The sequence below is a fragment of the Astyanax mexicanus genome, chromosome 11 (genome assembly GCF_023375975.1).
Source record: "Astyanax mexicanus isolate ESR-SI-001 chromosome 11, AstMex3_surface, whole genome shotgun sequence".
NCBI lineage: Eukaryota > Metazoa > Chordata > Actinopteri > Characiformes > Acestrorhamphidae > Astyanax > Astyanax mexicanus.
In genome coordinates, this window is record NC_064418.1 from 30,375,810 (window position 1) to 30,401,690 (window position 25,881).

A 25,881-nucleotide genomic window follows, 5' to 3' on the forward strand; every position below is an offset into this window, starting at 1 on the left:
GAACGGTCAAATCGAAATTCATGCATCTTTTTGCTTTTGCACATGTGCTACGTTCTTCTCTCTCGTACCCACACATCTCTTGGTGCAAAAACAGCAAAAGCAAACCACCTGACCTTTTTTCACCTTTTCGCCTTGACCGTGTACCTCAGACTTTTTTTTTTTTGCTGTTTCTCCACTCGAGTAAAAGATGCTCCACATATGAGCTGCTAACACACGCATCCATTTCCCTTTATAAAGCTACGAATCGTCTCTCAAATATGACGTTTTTTGTTGTTAGTGAAGAAGGTGATGTTTATACAGGTATCAGTGTGCGCATGTGAGAGGCGTTTTAGGGACAGATTCATTCACATTACACACAGATACAGATCACTTACATCTGTGAATTTGAACCGTTAATCTGAGCAAAAAAAACGGATTCGAGCAATGTGGCTTGTAATGTGTGAACCTAGCTTTAGATTCAAATTGTCCACCAACAAGTGTGTTTTCTGACTCCTGCTACAGTGCTGCTGATTTATTGAGATGTGTGTGTGTGTCTGTCTTCATCTCCACAGCTCTTCAGTCTCCTATCGAGTATCAGAAGGAGAAGAGTAGCTCTCTGAAGCGGAACGCCTCCACCGGGGGACGCAGCGGTCAGTCCAGCAGCAGACCCAACTCCACCACATCAGTCAGCCCAGAGAAACCTCCCTTGTGTGGGCGGGTCTCAGCTCCACTAAAGACTTCTACCTCTAATGGCAGCCCCTGCTTTGAGTCCCACAAACACTCGGACAGAATCGAGAGCTCTAAGGTTAGTGTTGATCAGCTCCTGTCATCTTTTTTTGGCATCAATGTAAATTCATATTTACAGTGACATGCCATATTTAACAATCCTTTTTCCATATCTCATGGAAGCGGTCTTGATCTAACCACCTATCAAATATACAATTTTTTAATTGAGATAAACTGCTGATAAGGCACAGTTTAATCAAGTATATATTAGCCAGATTATATACTGCTTTGAACAAACGCGGTCTCTGCTGCTTCATGATGTTTACACACGCAGTTTGTGCTGCATTCAGTGCTCAAAGCAGCACCACTCGATTTACTGCTACTACTGGGTTGCACGTCCCATTGGAAACACGCAGTGGCAATTTTTCAGCGTTCTGTGTTAAAGCTGCTTCACACTGCACAGATATTTATGCTGTAACACAGAATCTTCTCACTATATTTACTTTCTTGCTCCTGCGCCAGACAGCTTTGACCAATCAGAGGAGACATGTTGGCTTTATCTCCTCTTATACATACAATATATACTATTATTTTAATTGACACCACTAATATAAATAAAATTGCATTTTACATTTCTAACATTCATTCTTTTATACACATTTAAATATCCCCTATAAAAAATCAGTTAATCACAAATTATTGTTGTGATTAATCTGATTAAATTTTATAATCGGTAGACACCACTAGTTTATACTTCTCATTCATCCACAATCATTCAATTCATTTCAATAATTTACTCTATCTGAATAGAGAGATTTATTTAGATATTATTATTATTTTTTTTTTTTTTACATTAAGAAGCCGGAATGAAAACAAGCAGAAATGAGATAGGAGTGACTTTTTAAAATGTAAAGAGTAGAAGTAAAAAGTTATCTTTAAAAAATAATTACCGGTACTCCAGTAAAATATAGATCACCAAAATTTCCTGACCAGTTTTCAGCTTCACTTACAAGATAACACCTCACAGTGGGCTTTCCCAAGTCGTCCCCTGGGGGTAATACTTTACAATTATAGACTTCTATCCTATGACTGCACCTCTGGACTTTACCTCTAGAAAGTCAGTGTTTATCACAATATTTCAATATTATCTATGATTAAGACAGCGCTGAGACAGCAATCAAATATGTAATTAACAAACCAAACCTCATAAGTTTATAAATTGTTATGAATTAATATTTATTCTTTAACTATTTATACAAATGCAACTTCCGTCCCTATTTTCCTTGGCTTATACAGAATTTAATGGCAGGTGCCCTATAAAGACTTTTTTTATTGATCATTCTGAATATTTAATTTAGTTGCAGTGATCGATTATCATCAGTTCTGATAATGGTCATGGGCACACTAACAGTAACTAAACAGAACTGAGAGCTCTGCTGCTGTATAACTCTGATATTATTAGCATATTTTGTGACCTAGTTTGCTTTGCCTCCGTAGGGGTGTTGGGGAGCGTTTGATGTTTAAAAAAAAAACAAACAAAAAAAAACATCTCTACAGATCTGACATTGTGCACCCCCCCCCCCTCCACACAGCACAACACAGCTTCATTAGGCCTGTTGTGTAATGTCTGATATCAAACTTTTTTTTTTATCCAACATTTTTTTTTCCTTTTTTCCTTGTTTTTTTTATTTTCTTGTTTTGCACAATCCAAACACTGAGCTTAGTAATAAAGATATTAAAAATGGTTTCATGTAAATTAAGGGGTCACAGTATCTACTGTGCATAGTGCAAATATAGTTTTATTATTATTATTATTATTATTATTATTACTAAGTATTTATTTATTTATTTATTGATAAAGCCTCATTATTATACTTTATTTATTTATTTATTTATTTATTTATTTATTTATTTATTTATTTATTTATTTATGAAAGCTCACTTACACTCAGAGTTGAATATGGATACAGATATGAACAGAGTCTTCTGTCTGTACTCTGTGTTCATTTTGTCAGTATTTGTGCATGTTCTCTAAAAGCTTATGGATATGGATGGAACAGAGCAGTGCCCATATAGACATGATGAAGCACAAAGCCATTTACAAAATGTTACAGTTTCCTTTACTTTTTATATTTATTGGCATTTAAAGGAGAAATCTGGTGTGAAATGGACTTGGGTTGTAGTGAAACAGGATAGCAAGTACAAACTTTTGTTAAATAGCCCACCTTCATTCAACCCCAGCATTTTGAAATACAGCTATTTTAACTGATGCTCCCAACAGGCTTATAATGCTAGTGATGGGGGCATATTGTTACCCATGCAAAGAAATCACTATTTTACACCAGTAACAAGCTCAAAGCAGCTGCAAAAACTAAAACTATTGTTTTATATGTTGGTCTTTTAAAATAACAAAGTAATGAAACAATACAAAAGCTGGAACATGTATGTTTTATATGAGAAATGAGTAAATTATCCTAATTGAACCTGGAACACCATTGCTCTAAATATTGATAGAATAATTAATAATGGAGTTAGTAAAAAAAAAATACACTGCTTATTAGGATTTTTTGGGGTTTCAGACATCTTTTGGATAATTAAACATGCACCGGGGTCAACATGACCCTAGAACACCATTGCTGTTCCTGACAAATGAACATAATAGGAGGGTCAATGGGTCAATTTGACCCATAACATAACAAGAGGGTTAAGCAACCAAATATAATTTCTAATCAATTATGTTCCTTTTAGTAAAATCTCACTTTTTTCTCTGTGTGTGTATGTTTGTATCTCTCTCTCTCTTTCTCTCTCTCTCTCTCTCTCTTTTTATCTGGAGCAGCATGACCGGGTCGGCTGTAACGGTATGTCCTCCTCCATGATGGTGACTCAGGACTACAGTGCACTGAAGGAGAATGAGATCTGCGTGTCGCAGGGTGAAATGGTACAAGTGCTCGCTACTAATCAGCAGAACATGTACCTGGTGTACCGACCCGCCAACAGCCAATCCCCTGCTGCCGAGGGCTGGGTACCAGGACACATCCTCGGCCCTCTCTCTAAATCCATCATAGACACTGCTGCTGACTCGAACATCAAGTAAGTGTCGATCCACACTAACCGGAGCACTGATTGGATTGTTAAACCAAGGCTCCTCCCTCCTTTTGAAATACCCCCCACCCTCTTTTGTTGGAACTAACCCGGATATGTTGGACCTTATCCTTGAGGAGATGTTTGTTTCCTCTTTTTTATTTCTTTGTTTTGTTTGTTTTTATTTTATTTTAAGATCAAGTAAAAAGTGAATTATTGAAAAGACTATAGAAAAAAAACTCATTCTGGTGTAGATGGAATCTTACATCAGTGTGGAAACTGACACGTCTGGACTGTTATTTCTGTTCCTAACACCGTGTTTCTGTTCGTTTTTCGTTAAATGTTTTTGAAAGACACACAAAAAAAAAAGAAAATACAGGCCATCTGATGGACTTGGACTAGTTTCTCCTGATGGAGAAAGTTTCTGTTATTGTCTATGGCAATTTTTTTGTACAGATTATGTTTTAATCTTATTTTTTGAATGTTAAGTTTGATTTTTTTTGTTTTGTTTTTCCTTAATCAGATTTGTTGGCCATATACTGTACATACGTTTTGTTGTTTACTCTTTTCAGTACATTCCTGTAAAGTCTTTTGCACTATTTAAGAGAACCCTGAATAATGAAGGCAGTTTTGTGCAATACAATGATAGTCGCAATGTTCAGCATTGTAGTTAACTAATAGTTTTAAATGTATTATTTTAAATATGTAAAATAAAATTTTGACATGAGCATGACTTAACTCAAGTTGAAGTCTTTGTTTTTTTATTTATTTAATTATGATTTAATTTATTTAATTATTTATAGTCATGGTTTCACAGTACTATAGAATCACAGTATTAGTGATTCTCTTAAAGAACTGATATGATGTATAATGGAGTTTAATGTACCAGTCCATTGTGTAATTGAAGGCAGAATAGGGTTTTATACACTTTAATTTATTTAAGTTGTTTTATTGACTTCTTTTGTAGTGTGTAGTTCCCTTTATTTGTGTTTGTACTAACCGCACTGGTCCTTGACAGTAAAGGTTTGTGTATGATTTAGTATCAGACCTCATTTTGGATTAATGTGAGATTATGAGGACTGTGCTGCTTCTGCACAAACTGTGTGTATCCACCATGGTGTAAGAGCATGACAGCTGATTTGTAGCATGTAAAGCGTTCCAATATAATGGTGTGAATACATAACAATCTAATGGTGTGAATTGCAGTGAGAATGACTGTTTAATTTAGAACTTAAGACCTGTCTCTATTTGATATTTACAGTCTTGCTGAAGCTAGAAATACATAGTTGTAGTTAAAGGTTTACATATATATATATATATATATATATATATATATACTCATCATGGGCAATAATGTCATGTCAGTATTGGGCTTTCTATTATTTATTTTGACTGAATACGTCTACAAGGTAATACATTATTAAATATAAAATCACAAATTTGACCCATGCGTTTGATTATAGGTGATTTTCCAAAATCAACACAGTCACAAATATATCTAAATCCAGTAGTAATTTTATGGTGGTAAAAAGTTCCAATTGACTTTTAACTTGCCAAAGCCATGATTTAAAAAATTAGGCTTAACAAAGAAGAAATTGGACTTGGCTGACAACCATGAAAAGTTCTTGCTCCATTAACAACCCATTCAAACTCAACTAAAATGTGTGCTTTTTGGAGGAGTAGCAGTGAGGCACTCAACCCCAGGAACACTGTACCAACTGTTAAGCATGGTGGTGGTGGCAGTATGCCCAAAGTCAGTTTTGAACTGGGTGAAATAAAGAGGAGAAATAGTTATTCTTTAAATTAAGTATAAACTCAGTTTTGACAGGTCGATCATGTCCATGATGAGTGTATGCAAATATTCACTATTGAAAAGTCTTGGCTCTGACAAAAATATATATTTTTTACTTTGTATGTGAAATGAAGTACACTACACACACAGTTATGTTTAATTTAGCTCTTCTATTGGTTGTTAACTTACCGTATTTTTCGCACTATAAGGCACACTATCAATAAACGTCTATTTTCTGGTCTATTTTCATACATCCTGTCAAGTCACACTGAATTATATTATGCAACACTAGTAAGGAATAGGGGTCTCGCCATGTTTTCCTTCTCATTCAGCATGTCTCGCTGCTAGGTGGCCAGACCTGTAAAGCGAACCTAAGTAAGTTAAGTAAACAAAACTGTAATTCTTAAAAGAAATAGAAAGTCAAATGAGTGCTGGATCTTAATCTACACAGATTTCTCTCTTGAAAACTAATCATTTGAGTGAGAAAAACACTTCTGTTTATTTACAGTAAGCTTAGATTTCCAGATTTCCACTAATGCTGCCCGACAGCACTACACTGAGAACCCCTGAGTGTTCCGGTAAGCTAGGGCGATATTAGCTAGCGTTTTATCCCAAGTAGCCTGTTTTAATGCAGTAAACGTGCTGGCTACAGTTTGATAAAACTCACCTCTAAAGGGTGAAAGAGCTAGTGCTTAGCATGGTTAGCGGCTAATGCTAATGCTGCTCCAGCAGTGCTAGCCAGGGTTAGCAGAAGACTACAGCCCGATAATACTTACCTCTTAGCGTGGTTAGCAGCTAATTCTAATAAAGCTCCAGTCTTAGTGCTGAACTCCTGTATAACACTGTACTGTAGAGGTTTTACTGCTCCTTACAACCTGACTGGTAGAATTAATACATAAGGTGCACCGGATTATAAGGAGCCTTATTGTGTGAAAAATACAGTAGTTTTACTTACAAACCAACAACACTTGCATATGACTTTTAATGTTAGTTTTCCAACAGTTAATGTAAGTAAGTATGTAATAAGCTAAAATAACATTTATTCATTGAGATTTTTATACATATATTTGTTCCAGACAGTTTCCTTCCAATGTGTTGTTCCTCTCCCAGCGTCTGTCTGTAAGTAAGGTTTGACCGGGTCATGTTTTAATATAACAGGAAGTCTCTGTCGTGGAACACACTCCGCGCCCGCAAACGTGCCGAGAAGGAGAGCGGGGGTAAAAGTGACCCAAAGCTTGAGAATGGACTGCGTAAGCCAAAGGACACTCTCAGCAGCAAGGTCACTGTAAAAGTGAGTAGTAGGCTGTGTTTGTGCTGCTGGAGGGGGAGCGTGTGAGTGTTTGCACCCTCACCTGTGTGTAAAATGACAACAAACTGAACACTGAAAAATTCACTGCTGTTTGTTCACTGCTAGCATGCTCCTCACTAGCACAGTAACAAGAGAATTTAATTCAAAAAGTCTTGGTTTTCCATAATGCACTTTGTAGGTGGATAGGTTCACTTATTATCAAAAGATAGCTGCACCCAGAGGTCACCTTTGGTCTTGGCAGACATCCCAAGTTGCAAAAATTTATATCAGTGAAGTCCCCCCCCCCCACACACGCCCAAGTCCCCTATCCAAAAAAAAAAAAAAAAAAAACTTACACACACACACACCAAAGAACTTTATCCCTTTTGCTATTATAGACAGACAGACAGACTCACCTCATTTATTCCCCCGTTGGCAAATCTAAAATCACTACTACAAACTGCACAGCGTGCAAGAGTTTCATTGTATTTTACTTTTACCAGACATGGATATACTTTAAAGTAGACAGAGGTGAAATAAGTTTTGATGGGAGCCATGATGCTCTTGAATGCATCCCATCCAGGAGGGGGGAAAAAAAACACTGCACACCTACACTAAAAACTGATTTGCTGACTTACCTACTTTGCACCTACTTTTTAATAATGAGTCTTTATAGATTATCAGTTCCCACATTTGATTTATTCTGATTCTTTTGTTTATTTATTTGTTTTGTTTACTGCCAGAGATCATTTGAGGTAGAGCTCTTCGTGAATTGTTGAATCAGTGCTGATTGTGTTCTCCTTGAGGCCGTCGTCTAACGTTGCTCTCTCTCTCCTGCTAAACTACAGGAGTCTCACAGCTCAGAGGAATCAGAATGTGAGGATGAACTAGACCCCAAAACTAGCATGGAGGTAGAGCTTCAACATATGCCTGACTGCATGCTGTCCTCCTCACAGAGTGTGTAGCTGTAGCTGTAGCCTGTGGTGGTGTTCTGTTACACAATCAGAAGAGCCAGGAGCTGAACATACTAAGCAAACAGATCAATAAGTAAAATGTGATGAACCTGAAGAACTTAAAGAACTTCTGTATGTTTGAATAAGTGTGACAAGTACTAATATACATTACTAAGGCTGGATGTTTGTGTAAGTAAAATATGCAGTATCTCACTACTGCCACACAGTGGCGTGTCACTACAGACACAAATTATACAAAAGTAGCCCAAAAATGAACTGATCTCTCTTGTTTTCACTCTCACTCCTTCCTGCACAGTGTGTAAAGTGTTGGTCTCTCTCTCTCTCTCTCTCTTTATCTTGATACATTATAACATTGTTTTTTTTTCTATTTCACAGTTAATGAATCCCAATTTCATTCAAGAAGGTAAGATTGAATGGGTGTGATTGTGTTTGTTTTGATTTTATTGCTGATCTTATAATCATTATTTTCTGTGTTGTGAAAATAACCATGTTAACATTGTTTGTTTTAAAAGTATTTTAATGTTATTTAAACTATTTTTAATTTATTATTTCTTTAATTAGGCAAGCCTAGGCATTTGCCTTAGGCCTCGACCAAATCTGTCCTCCATAGGGGCCCCCAAATCTGACCATCCCAGCTACAGTAAATACACCAAAAACAATTTGAATTTTTTACTTATGTAAAGTAAAGAAAAAACATATTTCTTTTAAAAAAACAACAGAAATATCAGTAGAATACCGAATTAATGTCTAAATACTAATTGTCCAAACACACACACCCCCCTCCGTTGCTTGCATTGAACTAGTCCATAATATGATGACGTAGCAACGTGCCACACGACGTGACTTCAAACCAAAACAGCGGGACCTGTACGCGACTAGAGTGAGAGCTGTCACAGTGAAAATGAAGCGGAGTTATGAAAGTAGTTCTGCTAAACAAAAGAAACGGGTAGAGAGCAAAAGAATCGCAGATGCACTGCCAAAATTGACCTTCTTTTTTACACCTCCTGGACCGATCAGTGTTTTTGGGGCAGATTCCGATCGCCGGTCGTCTTTCTCCACGATCTGCCGATCGCCGATACCAATATTGGGCGGGGCCAAATGCCACACAGGTGCCAGGCAAACCTGGTACAGATTCCTCTAATTACATCCACGCCAAAGCAAACACTGGTAATGTTAGTTTACGCTGATAGTAAATAAACACGAGTGTTACTGACCAAAATAAACGCTTTTTAGGAGAGATATAAGTTATGTGTAAATATTTATAAGACAATACCTGACAAAATCTGTTTCAATGACGTTAATAAACATCACTGTGACAGCGCTATTGACAGTTTCACCGCAGCAAAGGACGAGGACGTGAATCACTTATCTAACCAGCCTTTACTGATTTCTGCCCCAATAACCCTTTCAATAACCTCCAATAGCCTTTAATAGTCTTCAGTAGCCTTCAACAGTCTAACCTTGCAGCCGTGGTGTGTTCTAAACTCCGTAGTTATAAACACCATGAGGTTAGCAGCGAGCTAACTGACCTGTTTATAATGTAATCCCAGCAGTGACTCCGTGACGGCTGCTCTAAACTGCTGCTGTTAGCTGCTTGGGCTGAAAGATGAACTGTAGAGAACTGTATTATCCGTTTAGTGGGGTTAAAACCTTTATTGGACTGGCTGAGCTGAGCCTGTAGCCCGTGGCTGGGCTGTATTTTAGTTAAATATATCATATAGCAGAGTAACACAGTGATATTTGAGAAGTGGAATTAATGAAGTTTATAGCATTTACAGAAAGTGTGCAATAATTGTTTAAACAAAATTAGACAGGTGCATAAATATGGGAATGAATTATATTAACATTTATTAGATCCTCCTTTTGCAGAAATAACAGCCTCTAAACTTTTCCTATAGCTTCAAAAGAGAGTCTGGTTTCTGATTGAAGGTATTTTGGATCATTCTTCTTTACAAAACATCTCCAGTTCAGTCAGGTTTGATGGTTTCTGAGTATGAACAGCCTGCTTTAAATCACACCACAGATTTGAATAATATTCAGGTCTGTGGACTGAGATGTCGATGCCAAGATGTTGTACTTGTTTCTCTGCATAAATGATTTAGTAGATTTTGAGCAGTGCTATAGTGCTACAGACAGCTCTCCAGCCCAGAAGGTTGATGAACAAACTTGCACAGTAGATCAGTAGATCTCACAGTAGATCTGAAAGCAAGATAAAAGGAGAAAAATAAACACATGGGCCGAAAACGGGTGGAAAACGTAAACGGGGGTGGAACGGAAACGCGTGGAAAAGGAAAACGTGTGGGCAACGAAAACAGGCGGAAAATGAAAACGTGTGGAAAATGAAAACAGGCGGGAAACGAAAACAGGCGGAAAATGAAAACGGGCGGGAAACGAAAACAGGCGGGAAAGGAAAACAGGAGGGAAAGGAAAAGGGCGGAAAATGAAAACGTGTGAAATGAAAACAGGCGGGAAACGAAAACAGGCGGAAAATGAAAAGGGGCGGGAAACGAAAACAGGCGGGAAAGGAAAACAGGAGGGAAAGGAAAACGGGCTGGAAATGAAAACGGGTGGGAAACGAAAATAGGCGGAAAATGAACACAGGTGGGAAATACAACCGGTGGGAAATGAAAACAGGCGAGAAATGAAAACGGGTGGACAACGAAAAACGGGGAAAACGAAAACAGGTGGAAACAGACATCACGCAAAGTGACAACAGGCAGGGTAAACAAAGGCTATCATAGGAAGCGAGGCAAACACACTGGAAAGAAGCAGGAGGGAGGAGGAGCCATTTATACTTTCTTTAAATCCTATAAACTTCATTTCGCTTCTCTAATATCACCGTGCTCGTCAGGTTTTTTAATTGGTGAACCAGTAAATAAAATAATTTAAAAATCAACTAAATTACAATTTACGAGATTCTTAAATGTTACAATATTTATGACTGACCATAAGACTTATACTTTCATTAATACAAGAAAAAATAGCAAATAATATAAATGAGAAAAATGCACTGAATGACTGACTTCTGTACTTCTTTCCATTCTTTTCGTGTTGTTCAGTGGCTCCGGAGTTTCTTATCCCTCTGGCTGATGTAACCTGTGCTCTGGGGGAAACCGTGGTGCTGTGCTGTAAAGTCTGCGGCCGACCAAAACCCACCATCACACTGAAGGGTCCTGACCAAGGCCTACTCGTCAATAACAACCGCTTCACCATTAATATCAGGTAAACACAGCTGCACAGAGGAGCTAAGGAGGAGTGACTTAGTTGGGAAATTTCTGTAACAATGATTTTTCTAAGAAGATTATCTTCTTCAATGTTTAAGCAATGTTTAGTGTGGTGCTTAAAGAAAGAACACTTCAACTTCTAGTCAAGTTTTGTTAGAGCACTTGTACTTTTACTCACATCTAGCTCTGTAGTACATTTTAAACATATCTGAGAATGTGTGGAGTACATACAGCTCTGGAAAAAAATTAAGAGACCACTTTAGTTTCTGAATCAGTTTATCTGATTTTGCTATTTATAGGTATGTGTTCGAGTAAAATGAACATTTATTGTCATTTAGAGCATTTATTTGCAGAAAATGAGAAATGGCTGAAATATTATATTCATTAAGTTGTAAAAGTTCAGAAATCAACAGTTTTCATGCATCTTGGCACATTCTCCTCCACCAGTCTTACACACTGCTTTTGGATAACTTTATACCACTCCTGGTGCAAAAGTTCAAGCAGTTCAGTTTGGTTTGATGGCTTGTGATCATCCATCTTCCTCTTGATTATAATCCAGAAGTTTTCAATTTGGTAAAATCAAAGAAACTCAATTTTTAGGTGTTTTCTTATTAATTTCTGGAGTTGTATGTTGTGACAGTGAAAGTCCCGTAGACCTGGATTAACTTGGATTTTTTACATTACATTACATTACATTACATTACATTTGGCAGACGCTTTTGTCCAAAGCGACTTACAATAGTCAAGTACAATGTAAAATAAGTTTAAAGGAAAAACATCTTTGGATAGGGATAAAAGGAGGTCAAAGGGGAATAATAGGATAGAGGAGTGAAGGAGGGGAAGAAGGAAATGGGGTTAGAAGTAGTTAGTGTGTTAGAGGTGTTAAGAGAGTAAGTGCTCTTTGAAGAGCTCTGTCTTCAGGAGTCTCTTAAAGATAGCGAGAGATTCTCCTGATCTGGTAGTGGAAGGTAGTTTGTTCCACCATTGGGGAACTCTGTATGAGAACAGTCTGGATTGCTTTGTGTGAATGTTTGGCAAAGCGAGGCGACGTTCACTGGAGGAGCGCAGCGGCGGGGAGGTAGCGTAAGCCTTCAGGAGTGAGTGCAGGTAGGAAGGAGCCTGTTCTGTCATCACCTTGTAGGCGATTGTAAGAGTTTTGAATTTGATGCGAGCATCAACTGGTAGCCAATGGAGCTCAATGAGCAGCGGGGTGACATGTGCCCGTTTTGGCTGGTTGAAGACCAGACGTGCTGCTGCGTTCTGGATCATCTGGAGTGGTTTTACTACACAGGACGGGAGGCCAGTTAGCAGGGCATTGCAGTAGTCGAGGCGTGAGATGACGACCGCTTGCACCAGGAGTTGGGTGGCCTGTTGCGTCAGGAACGGTCTAATTTTTCGGATGTTATAGAGCGCAAAGCGGCAGGACCGAGCAACTGAGGCCACATGGTGCGTGAAGGAGAGTTGGTCATCAACCAGAACACCCAGGTTCCTAGCAACCTTTGTCGGTGAGAGAGAGAGAGAGTCGATACTTATAGAGAATTTGTGTTGAAAAGATGGTTTTGCTGGTATAACCAGAAGTTCAGTCTTTGAGAGATTTAATTGAAGGTGATGCTCCCTCATCCATGAGGATATGTCAGAGAGACACTGCGAAATCCGTGCAGAGATTGAGTGATCTTCAGGTGAGAACGACAGGTATAGCTGGGTGTCATCAGCAAAGCAATGGTAGGAAAATCCGTGTGAGCGGATAACCTGACCAAGAGAGGTGGTGTATATGGAGAAGAAAAGGGGTCCCAGTACTGAACCTTGGGGAACCCCAGTGGATAAGGAGCGGGCTGAGGACAGCTGTCCTTGCCACGACACCTTGAACGAGCGCCCAGTGAGGTATGATCTGAACCATGACAGCACATTATCTGCGATCCCCATGTTTGAGAGTATAGTTAGGAGGAAGTCATGGTTGACTGTGTCAAATGCGGCCGAGAGGTCCAGCAGAATGAGCACTGAGGACTGACCTGCAGCTCTAGCAGTTTTCAACGCTTCAGTCACAGACAACAGAGCCGTCTCGGTAGAATGTCCTTTTTTGAACCCAGATTGGTTCTGGTCCTGGAGGTCATTCTGGGAGAGGAAGCCAGAGACCTGATTTAAAACTGCTCTTTCTAGTGTTTTAGAGAGAAAGGGTAGCAGTGAGACCGGTCTGTAGTTGTCAACCTGGGCGGGGTTGAGAGAAGGCTTTTTAAGCAGTGGTGTGACCTGTGCTTGTTTAAAAGCAGTCGGGAACACACCAGAAGTTAAAGAGGCATTGATCGTGTGAGTGATAGCCGGAATGATTGCAGGTGCGATAGTTTGCAGTAGGTTTGAAGGAATCGGGTCAAGCGGACACGTAGTAGGATGGCTACGTGTTAGGAGAGCCAGTGTCTCGTTCTCAGTGAGAGGAGTGAACGAGGAGAAAGCAACGCCTTCGGTGGAGGGACATCGGGCAGTAGAGGATGCAGTAGGACTGCTACATTGTGCATCAGTAAACTGGTTGCTGATGGCCGCCACTTTGCCAGTAAAGAATGAGGCAAGTGTTTCAGCCGTAAGGCATGTAGCCGGAGGAGGAGGCGGAGGGTTGAGTAGTGATTTAAATGTAGCAAATAGTTTCCGGGAGTCTGTGAGAGAGCAGAATTTATTGTGATAAAATTCAGCTTTAGCAGTAGTGAGGTTGGCTGAGAAAGAAGCCAGGAGCAGTTGGTAATTTTTTAGGTCTGCTTTTAGGTCTGCTTGATTTCCACACTAATAGTAAGCATACAGGTGTTCCAAGTCGTGCTGTCTCATATAACTTAACCTTTTCAGTTACCTACAGTCTGTTTTTTACTCGTTATGTATTTTTTTGGGCCTTCATGTTCAGTATTATAGTTGTATTGGTTTGAACTTTGTGCACATTTAGCAGATTAGAAAAGCTCCTGACTGCATCGTGTTCTGTGTGTTTCCAGGGATACGGGAGATATTCTGTTGAAGATCTGTAACCTGATGCCCCAGGACACTGGCATCTACACTTGTGTTGCCGTTAACGACCACGGAACGGCCTCGTCCTCTGCATCTATTAAAGTGCAAGGTAACTTGGAAAAGAAGGAGATGTAGGGATTTATGTAGTGAGTTATCGTCTTCTGTCTTCTGTGTCTGTTATTCCAGTTCAGCCAGGATTAAAGTGCAGCAGGATAATGTGGAAAAAGAGAATCTCATGCTGTTGTTAGGGTAGACCAGTGCTGTTGTGTGAAAAACAAGCAATATTTAAAAAAAATCTTATGCAATCGTTAATGTCCTCCCGCTGGCCCAATATCTAATTTTCTGGTTGGTGTGCTGTCTCTTTGGTAGGTGTTCCAGCAGCTCCGGCACGACCAGTAGCACAGGAGGCCAGCAGTACGGCTGTGGTGGTGCACTGGCTTCCCCCTGCCAGCTCCGGCAACTGCGCCATAAGCAGCTACACCGTGGAGTACAGACAAGAGGGTAGCTTGAATCTTTCTATATGAGCAATGCTGTGAGAGGAGACTTTTTCTTCCCAAACATTTACTTAATAAGTTTGCTATCTTCTTGTTCATTTCTCTCTGTGTGATGATGAGCTATTAACAATCTAGCTAAAGACATTGTAGCCAGTTAACTTTTAGCTTCTATAGCACTCCCCTCCCCAAGATTGGCTTTTCTCAGGTCTTGTCGTTAAAAAAAAGTTGGTTCGTTCCTTTCTGATGTGTTTTTAGCAATCTGCTTTATGGTAAAAGGCAAGCATGATGTTAGCCTACTGAATTTTAGCTCCAATTCTATGTTATTGCTACTCTACGGGTAAAATACAACTCTGGAACAAATAAGTGTTTCTTTGATTTTACCATATTGAAAACCTCTGGAATATAATATAAGAGGAAGATGGATGATCACAAGCCATCAAACCAAGCTGAACTGCTTGAATTTTTGCACCAGGAGTGGCATAAAGTTATCCAAAAGCAGTGTGTAAGACTGGTGGAGGAGAACATGCCAAGATGCATGAAAACTGTGATTAAAAACCAGGGTTATTCCACCAAATATTGATTTCTGAACTCTTAAAACTGAATATGAATAAAAACTTGTTTTCTTTGCAATATTTGAGGTCTGAAAGCTCTGCATCTTTTTTGTTATTTTAGCTATTTCTAATTTTCTGCAAATAAATGCTCTAAATGTCAATATTTTTATTTGGAATTTGGGATAAATGTTGTCTGTAGTTTATAGAATAAAACAACAATGTTCAATTTACTGAAACATATACTTATAAATAGCAAAATCAGAGAAACTGATTCAGAAAAAGTGGACTGAAACTGAAATAGCAGTGATATAAAATGCTATGTATAACCTAAGGATGTGTGTTTCTGTGCAGATTCCTTGGTGTGGCAGCAGTCTGTGGTGTCCACAGCCGAAATGTGTGTGAAGATTGAGAACTTGATCCCAGGTGGGAACTACCAGTTCAGAGTAAGAGCCAGCAACCACTGGGGCATCAGTGCCCCGAGTGAGCCCTCCAACATGGTCACTCTACCCAGCTGTGGTTAGTACTGTACACACGATTACCAAACGTATGTTTAATATGTTTAATATGGCAGACAAAAAAATAACATAGGTATAAATAAATGTACATATAAATGAATAAAGATAATTAAAAAAAGAAAGAAATATATGCATAATTAATAGTATAGATAAATAAATGAATACAATGTTTTATTTATAAATTATATATTGATATATGTCTACATTTATTTATTTATTTATTTATTTATTTATTTATATATTTCTGCATGTATTTATTTATTTATTCATTTATTTGCTTATTTTAACATTCCTGCATTTATTTCCACATTTCTTTATGTATTCATTTATTTATTTCCACATTTATTTATTTATTTATTTATTTATATATGCATTTGTATGTTAATTAGGTAGGCGGTCCTAAACTTGCGCTAAAGCGGGATTGGTCAGCTGGTAAATCAGACAGAAGCAACAGGTTTCTACTTCTAAATACAGTACCGTAGCCGTAGAGATCCGCTAGAAGGGCCCGGTGCATAGCCACTGTTGCGGCCGCTGCTCCGTGGCCCGTACCCCGCCCTACTGGCCCCAGCGTGTAGAGCTGCGCCGCCCCCGAACGACCCGACCGCCACCCCTGCCGCAAAGCGGAAGGACAACGGGGCCTACGGGCCGCCGGACGTGAAAGGGACGAGAGGCGAGGCACTACGTACACTCCCCGGCTACGGTGCTGCGTGAGGGGAGACCTTCCCAACGTTAAATTAGTTAGAAACCTGTTGCTTCTGTCTGATTCACCAGTTGACCAATCCTGAATTAGAGCGAGAATAGGACCGCCTACCTAATTAACATACAAATGCAGAAACACAGAAGTAAATTAATGAAGAAATTTGGAAATTAATCAATAAATGTAGAAATGTTAAAATAAATAAATGATTAAATTAATACAGAAATAAAAAAAATAAATGTAGAAATACATCAATTAATAAATATATAAATAAATAAATATTTTTATTAATTTATTTTTTAATCAATTCAGTTATTAATCTGTATATTTATTTAATCATTTGTTTGTTTATATGTGCATTTTTTTTTTTATACTTTTTTTTATACTATGCCATTTTTAGTCCTTAATAGTTTATCGTAAAAATAGTAAAGTACACTGTGTATTTTATGTGTTTCCTTCTGAAGTTTCAACATACGATGGAACAGGAATCCACTGGAAAGAGAACTTTGAATCAGCGTTTATAGAGATGGGTGAAATCGGAAGGTAAAGTATTTGTCCAGATTTTTTTTGTGTATTTTTATAAATTAGTAAAAACATAAACCCAATGCACCATTACTCATTTTCTCTTTCTTTCTATCTGTTTCCCTCATCTAAACCGTTCAGGGGTCGTTTCTCCGTGGTGAGGAAATGTCTGCACAAGTCCAGTAAGAAGGAGATGGCGGTGAAGTTTGTCAATAAGAAGATGCAGAAAAAAGAGCAGGTGGCTCACGAGGCAGATATCCTAAAACATGTCCAGCACCCTCAGTTGGTGATGCTGAACGACACCTACGAGTCCCCCACAGCCTACATACTGATCCTGGAACTGTAAGTCTGACCTACTTTGACAGCTAAGAAAATGAAAGTTGAATTGACATGGGACTTGAATGGGGAGCCCAACTGGAAACCAGTTTTGTCCACCAATTCAGTGTTGGTTCTGGTGATGAATGTCAGTAATGGGCTCTATTATGGTCAGAGATTTGACAAGGAGGGGTTAAATATGGGTTAAACATGGGTCGCATGAGTTGCACACTGGAATATTAAGTGGGCTGTGGTCTTATTTAGGAGGCTATATTACAAAATATGTATATTGGTTACTTTTAATTTGAGCATTTATAAAGGATTATGTATAAAAGCAGATATTTACTCCATTTATTTTGACGTTAAGGTTTCATGTAGTCTCCGTTTTGTCTCTAGGCTGGAGGGTGGACGCCTTCTAGATTACCTGGTGGCCCATGATGAGCTGATGGAGGAAAAGGTGGCTTTCGTCATTAAGGATACTCTGGAGGCCTTACAGCATCTGCACAACTGCAAAGTGGCTCACTTGGACGTGAAGGTGCAAAACTTTTCTACATCTAGGGTTGATTTCCCAGAGAGGGATTTAGCCTAGTCCTCCACTTAAAGAAAGCATGTAGTCCAGGTCTAGGCTTAATACTTGTCTGGGAAATCAACCCATAGGGTATGTTTAACTTTTTCTAATTAAGCTGATGTTACAGATATAGAATATTACGGTATAATATATAAAATAGTAATACATTCATGACTTACCCATATTTTTAAGGCGCACTTAAAAAGGCACTATAAGGCGCACTTAAAAGTTTCAGTAAAGTTTCTCCAGCACCGAGGCTGGAGCAGTATTAGCATTAGCTGCTAACCACAGCGCTTTTGCCATTTCACCGACTATAGCCTGCGTGTTTACCGTTAAACTACATGGGAGGAACTATTAGCTTATTATACACTAGGTTACTGGAACACTCAGGGTTCTTTGGTGTAGTGCTGTTACTAGCGCCAAGTGCTGCTAAATGCACTAAATTACTGGAAATCTAAGCTTACTGTAATTAAATGGGAGCGCTTTACTCACTCAAATAAAACGTTTCCATTTGAGAAATCTGTGTAGATCACAGGTAAGACCTGCTAAATTAGAAGGGAAACATGTCAACACCCTTGTTTCTTACTGTTGATGCTTAAAATGTGCCTTATGTATGAAAATAGACCAGAAAATCGATGTTCTTCGATAGTGCACCTTATAATCTGTAAAATACATTATTTATACTTTGTATTGCATTATTTTTTTTGGCAAATTCTATCTCACTAAACTCTATCTAACTCTCTCCCACACAGCCTGAAAACCTGATGGTGGCTCGTCACATGCCCGTTCCGTGTGTGAAGCTCATAGACTTTGGCGATGCAGTGCAGATATCAGGCCACTGTTATGTGCACCTCCTGCTGGGAAACCCTGAGTTTGCTGCTCCGGAGCTGATCCAGGGTACCCCCGTCTTCTTATCCACTGACGTGTGGAGTGTGGGGGTGCTGGCCTACGTCCTCCTGAGCGGAGTCTCCCCGTTTCTGGACGAAAGCCTGGAGGAGACCTGTGTCAACATCTGCAAACTGGACTTCTGCTTTCCAGATGAGTATTTCTGTGACGTGAGTCAGGCAGCGAGAGATTTCATCATCTTGGCACTGAACCAGGACCCCAGGAAGAGACCTAGCGCCTCCACGTGCCTGCAGCACCTGTGGGTGGGCGCTCACAGCGGAGACTACTCTAAGACGCCGCTGGATACGGCCAGACTCGCAGCTTTTATTGACAGGAGAAAACAGCTGCATGACATCAGACCTATCACTAATATTAAAGGGCTGGTCAGTAGCACTATGGGGCACACCATTTAGGAGGGAAGTATGGAGTGATGTTGTAGCTGGCATACAGTATGTTGTAGGATACTCTTATAAATAGGGCTGCAGCGATTAGTCGATATTATCGGCAATGTCGATTATTTAAATTTGTCTACTACAAATTTCATTGTCGACTAATCATTAATTTGTAAAAGTACTGCATTACACAAAGTGCTGGGGACAGAATTACAATGGGAGATGGGTAAATAGCTTTAAATTCAACTCAGTGTGTGTTTTCAAAATTGCCCAGGCACAACAGATTTCATATTTGCCTACTAAGTTTAGTACTTCCCATGTTTAAACAAAATCCAGATATTTAAATGCCTTTTAAACCTCATATTCAGCTGATTTTATTGGTTTTAGAGATAGAGGACATGGCAGAAATAGTTGTTGACTAATCGATGACTAATCGACTAAAAAATACCAAAATAATCATTAGTTGCAGCCCTACTTATAAATAGTAATAAAAATAATAATAATGGTTCCTAAATAGGTATTGGCTTGGACCAAAGGTTCCTTGCACTCATACTCATTTATATCTCATTTATTATTTTTTAAAAATGGATTTATTTCTATTTATTTACCCTTATTTCTTCCATATTTAGAAATGCAAACTAGCATGTGCCTCCTCTGACTAATGAGAAATCAGCACCGCGTTTATTCAAACTGCCACTGATGCACTGGCATCACCAGATAGCCCATGTGCCCAGCTATCATACATCAGCCAATAGACGCCTGCGCTGGCCAATATTACATTTGGAGTGACACAGGGAAGCGAGCTCCATCTACCCACCCCAGAAAGAGAGAGCAAGGCCAGTTTTGCTCTCACAGACTCTGGCTGCTGATGCCAAACCTTTATTTAGTTTATTTTATTTTTTAAAGAACAACCCATCTAAAAAAAAAACTTCAGGAAACCAGAAGTGGTTCATCAGTAGCCTAGCTCTGATGAACAACCCTTTTGGACACATTTTGGGCACCATTTTTAGGAGTGGACTATACCAAACTGAGTTTTACTGCATACAGAAGAAAGAAGGAAAGAAGAAGTTGTGGATGTGAAGCTCAAATATGGTGTTTCATATCAAATATATATAGCAGGGATTTATCACTCTGGCCCATCAAAACAAGGCCAGCATCATCATTAAAAACGAAGAAAAAAACAACAATACAAAGTTCCACTGCCTGTCTAGAGAACGAGCGTGTGCTCTCCACAGCTAGACAGGGCCATCTAGTGGTTAGGAGTGTGGTGTATTGAGCCTCTGGCCCACTATGGAAATACTACTATACGCAAAGCTGTGGGCTGAAGTATTTAAAGTTGTGCATCACTGTGGGTAAACGTTCTAAATGTTAGCCATTTAAACAAGAAAGAAAGAAAAAAAACAATCTCAGAGCATAAATTCAAGTTTAACCTTTGTTGAATGTACAGTAATATAGAATGTGGTTTAACACTGCTGTACTAACTGAAGATATGAGATATTTAGCACTGTTTTCTAGAGAAAAAAAGCATTGTCTGTAGATATAGGACAGCAGATATTTTTACAGGTTTAATATGAGATTAATGGGAGTATATAGGATATTAAGCAGTATGTGTAGTTACAGCCTATGCATAGAGTTTACACAACGTCACACAATCGGCTTTAGTTTATCATTAAATTGTTCATCCGTAATAAATATCAATATTGATGCCTTGTTTTATGATATTGATGAGAAGGTGATTTATGATTGTTTCTGAACATTTTACAGTTAATTTATTCACCCCTTTTTGGTGCATTTGACATGTTTTCATGTTGGTTGTCGAACCTGTCTGTCTGTATTGACCTTTTTAATTTTCATGAACCCTAAAGCCTTAAACGTACTTATTCTGTTTTTTTACCCTATTTATATAATTTAAGTGACGGTCTGTATTTTTAATAGCAGACTGATATATTTTTATGTTGGGTTTATTTGTCAAATTTTCATTTGGACTTTTATGTGAGGAGAAATATGTGTTTGATATTTTTAGTTGTGTGGTCCTGTTAAAAAAAAATTCAAACATTTACTCTGAAATAAACACTGATTTTGACACCATGCACTTCTTGTACACCTACCTGTAATAACTTACAGCATATGTACTGTTACCATCTTTTCACAATGACCAAGGCTGTGTTCACATTATCAGGTTAAATGTTCAGACTGCCAGCCCAAATCCAGATTTGTATCCAGATTGAGTTTTGACAATCTGAACAGACAGAAATCACATGACATTTTTGCAAGTGGTTTAAAATGCGATTAGAATCTGATTTGTACAGACTGATGTGTCTCAGTCTGAACCCCCTGACCTATCTGATCACTTGCAAGCTGCCAAGCACATTCTTACAGCTACAATTTCACACAAAAAATTATGTTTACAATCACGTATTACGCCCACAAATTGAACATGCATCCAGTTTGGGATCACATATAAAAGAGTCTCAAATTAAATTTTACAAGATCAAATTTCCACACAGTCCTGAAAAAAAACAGGCCTGTGACGCATCAGCTTTACCTTTAGCCGGGTAATTTGAACATAGCCTTATCCTAGTCTATAAACAGAAACACATCTAGTTCAATAGATTGTCACTGGTTGATATATTTAACTTTATATGCTGTATGTCAGGGGTTGGCAATTAAGTTTGACTGCGGGCCAAATATTTTCCAAGCCATAACATGGTGGCCCACAACAAAAAATATTCTGCTTTGGAAAATGAAGTGTAATGGGATGGACTGCTACAGACTAGTAGCTCTCCAGTCCAGAGGGTTGTTGAACCCAATGCGGTATATTTTCAAACTTTCAGTTCCATCATTGATCTCCCAGGTTTGAGGACAGATATGGTCTATTGTGACACTGAGGTATCTATTGTTATTGTATGTATTACTATTGTTCTTGGACGGGTCAATTCTTTGAAAGCCTCATAATAAGATACTATGCTATTCAAATGAAGGATTTTGAAGAATAAGAAAGAACACCACAGTCAACAGCCAAATAACCAGAAACCAAACCACCACAGTAATAAATGACGCTACATGCCAGCATGATCGGTTGCTAGCAATGGGATGCCTGTTCTGAACTATGAAGGTCCAGAGATTTACTCTTCAGTATTCCTTGAACATTTTATTTTATCATTTACATTCTATGTTGTAAGATGCTTCAATGCTGCACATTACATTTGCTAGTATATAATCATGCTGTTTGATTTTATTATTTGTAGGGCTATGCAGTAGTCATCAAGATGTCATCATGATTTGAGGCATATTCTGCAAACAAATAAAACCTGCTTTTGTCATTTTAGTCATGATAGTATTGCTGTACATAAATGGAAGTGTACAATTTGCATACCAAAATGAAAATGTCATTTCTTGAATCATATGGGCTGTTTGTTTGTTACTGGATGTTTAATAAACAGTGCTTGTTTTTAGAAAAAAGAAGATGCTTTCAGTGATGTTAGTTTGATATGTTATATCAAATAAATAAATATTTAAGTTATTTGCACAAAAAAATTAACCTATCCTTTGGGATGTATATTTCAGCCACTTTCTGCTTTCTGAGGAAATTCAGGAATATTATAAAAAGCCACTGCCTGTTCTCACCGCTGCCCAGCGGCATAAGTTACAGAAGCATGAAGACCAGGACCAGCCGGTTCTGAGACAGCTTCTTCCGCCAGGCCATCCGGCTGCTGAACAGCCAGTAACAATCTGACCTCATCTCTCTCACTACCCAAAAAAATTACATCACCACCCCCCCCCCAGACAAACTCACTTTGCACCTTGCAAAATTTAAAGTCATACTGCACCCACCAGACTTTTCCCCTTTACCATGTCACAAACTGTACATTTGTATGAAGTAATGCAAACATCTGGATATATTAAGTTATATATAAATACATTTTATATAGTGCAATAATATATGTACAGTGTACATTGTGTGTAATACTTGAATTTATTGTCTTTTTTGCTAGTAAGGGGCTCATTCAGGTGAGATCAGTTCCCGTTCAGTTAAGCCAGGATTCAGGCTTCACAAGATATAAAAATCAATCAGTTAGCCTCAAAATATTACTTATATTTACTACAGAGCTTTGCTTTGCTATAAACAGACTCATTAAACTTATACAAATGTGTATTGTTATTTTGGAACGTATATAACTATAACTTTTGATAGGAAAAAAATAGGAGTTGAATCACACTGCTTCAGCAATGCTCCTGATCGATTAAAAAGGGGGAAAAAAGTAATAAAAGTGGTAAGTATGCCCTCTGCCATAATATTAAAAGGACAAACTAGCTGAAACCGGAATTTGAAACTTTAAAAAAAAGGGTTCAAGTGAATTTTTAAAAGATTTGCAATATTTTGAAAATCAGTTTTTCAGATTTTTTTTAATGTATGCAGGTGTTTTGAATCACGTTTAAAAGACTAATTTGCAGTGTTTTTCATCTAACGGATTTAAATATAGATTTTTTAACATCACTTGACTCTTTAAAAAAATAATTGTTTGAAAAGTAATTTAAACATTGGATCATTATTCTTAGATGGTCAAGGGAGCTTTACACTAAGCTGTTTTTAATTATCGGCTACTGGAGCCCTGAGAGAGCACAATTGGCCTTGTTCTCTCTGGGTGGGTAGATGGTGCTCTCTCCCCACATCACTCCAAAGGGTGAAGTCGATCAGCACAAGGCGTCTGTGAGCTGATGTATTGGGACCAAGATGCTGTGCTCTCCTCCGAGCTCACTCTGAGGATATTTTGCAATGCTGCATCAGCGGCAGTTCAAAAAGAGGCGTTCAAAAAGAGGCGTTCAAAAAGAGGCGGTGGCTGACTGCACATGTATCAGAGGAGGCATGTGTTAGTCTTCACCCTCCTGGTGTTGTGATATCACTAGTGATAGGGGGAGTCCTAATGAGTGGGTTGGGTAATTGGCCATGTAAATTGGGGAGAAAATGCGGGGCGAAAAGATGTTTTTAATTGTAGGATGCTTTTGGGAAACGGCTCTTTTTTACTGCGGTCAAGCCAGCCCCCACTTCAAAACGCTTGGTCAAACTAGCCCCCACGCTGTTTCTTAGAGCGCGCATACACTGAACATTGCGGCAAGCGTGAGAAGGAACACATTTCAAAATAAAAGTCCCCCCCCTTAATATCACGACATTATGCTGTGGAGTGGTATTAAAAGGAATCCACATAATATCACATGTTATGTCTGATATCACATGTCAATTTCATGTAGTCCTGGTAGTACACGAAATAAAAGCCCTGTAAATTATAACAATTATGTTAATTAAATAATAATAATACTAATAATAATAATACTAACAATACTACTACTACTAATAATAATACTTGTATGTGTCACTCACTTAATAGCAGGGCATTATAATGTGTCATTTCAAAATAAAGGCCCTTTAAATTGTAACATTTGTGTAATTTTACACAATGTTTAGACTGTTATTAAAAGAAATCTGTCTGATATCACAGTTCAATTTCAGATAGTCCTGATAGTACACTACTTGTATGTGTCACTCACTTAAAATCAGAACATTTTGATGCGTCATTTCAAACTAAAGGCCCTTTAAATTATAACAATATTTTATTTCAACAATGTTTAGACTGTTATTAAAAGGAATCTGTCTGATATCACAGCTCAATTTTATATAGCCCTGATAGTACACTACTTGTATGTTTCACTCACTTAATATCAGAAGATTTTGATGTGTCATTTCAAAATAAAGGCCCTTTAAATTATAACATTTATGTAATTTTACACAATATTTAGACTGTTCTTAAAATAAATCTGTCTGATATCACAGTTCAATTTCATATAGTCCTGATAGTACACTACTTGTATGTGTCACTCACTTAAAATCAGAACATTTTGATGTGTCATTTCAAAATAAGGGCCATTTAAATTGTAACAATATTTTATTTCAACACAATGTGTAGACTGTTATTAAAAGAAATCTCTCTGATATCACAGGTCAATTTCATATAGTCCTGATAGTACACTACTTGTAAGTTTCACTCACTTAAAATCAGAACATTTTGATGTGTCATTTCAAAATAAAGGCCTCTTAAATTATAAAAATATTTTATTTCAACACAATGTTTAGACTGTTATTAAAAGAAATCTATCTGATATCACAGGTCAATTTCATATAGTCCTGATAGTACACTACTTGTATGTTTCACTCACTTAAAATCAGAACATTTTGATGTGTCATTTCAAAATAAGGGCCCTTTAAATTATAACATTTATGTAATTTTACACAATGTTTAGACTGTTATTAAAAGAAATCTGTCTGATATCACAGTTCAATTTCAGATAGTCCTGATAGTACACTACTTGTATGTTTCACTCACTTAAAATCAGAACATTTTGATGTGTCATTTCAAAATAAAGGCCCTTTAAATTATAACAATATTTTATTTCATCACAATGTTTCGACTGTTATTAAAAGAAATCTGTCTGATATCACAGTTCAATTTCATATAGTCCTGATAGTACAATACTTGTATGTGTCACTCACTTAAAATCAGAACATTTTGATGTGTCATTTCAAAATAAAGGCCCTTTAAATTATAACAATATTTTATTTCAACACAATGTTTAGACTGTTATTAAAAGAAATCTGTCTGATATCACAGTTCAATTTCATATAGTCCTGATAGTACACTACTTGTATGTGTCACTCACTTAAAATCAGAACATTTTGATGTGTCATTTCAAAATAAGGGCCATTTAAATTGTAACAATATTTTATTTCAACACAATGTTTAGACTGTTATTAAAAGGAATCTGTCTGATATCACAGTTCAATTTCAGATAGTCCTGATAGTACACTACTTGTATGTGTCACTCACTTAAAATCAGAACAT

General features: G+C 37.9%; 1 protein-coding gene across 5 annotated transcripts in view; it reads left to right on the plus strand.

Annotated features, from left to right (window-relative positions):
- kalrna (kalirin RhoGEF kinase a) overlaps positions 1-22,450 on the plus strand; it is a 320,295-nt gene extending 297,845 nt beyond the window's left edge. For all 5 annotated transcript variants that reach the window (XM_007253494.4, XM_049485020.1, XM_049485021.1 and 2 more), the window contains 13 exons: positions 552-784; positions 3,542-3,795; positions 6,737-6,869; positions 7,715-7,777; positions 8,216-8,243; positions 10,900-11,062; positions 14,034-14,155; positions 14,416-14,547; positions 15,443-15,607; positions 16,768-16,846; positions 16,967-17,167; positions 17,537-17,675; positions 18,461-22,450. In XM_007253494.4, the coding sequence (XP_007253556.3) occupies positions 552-784; positions 3,542-3,795; positions 6,737-6,869; positions 7,715-7,777; positions 8,216-8,243; positions 10,900-11,062; positions 14,034-14,155; positions 14,416-14,547; positions 15,443-15,607; positions 16,768-16,846; positions 16,967-17,167; positions 17,537-17,675; positions 18,461-19,006 (2,258 nt within the window). In that variant the 3' untranslated portion in view covers positions 19,007-22,450. The remainder of the gene's footprint in view (positions 1-551; positions 785-3,541; positions 3,796-6,736; positions 6,870-7,714; positions 7,778-8,215; positions 8,244-10,899; positions 11,063-14,033; positions 14,156-14,415; positions 14,548-15,442; positions 15,608-16,767; positions 16,847-16,966; positions 17,168-17,536; positions 17,676-18,460) is intronic.
- Positions 22,451-25,881: the final 3,431 nt, after the last annotated feature.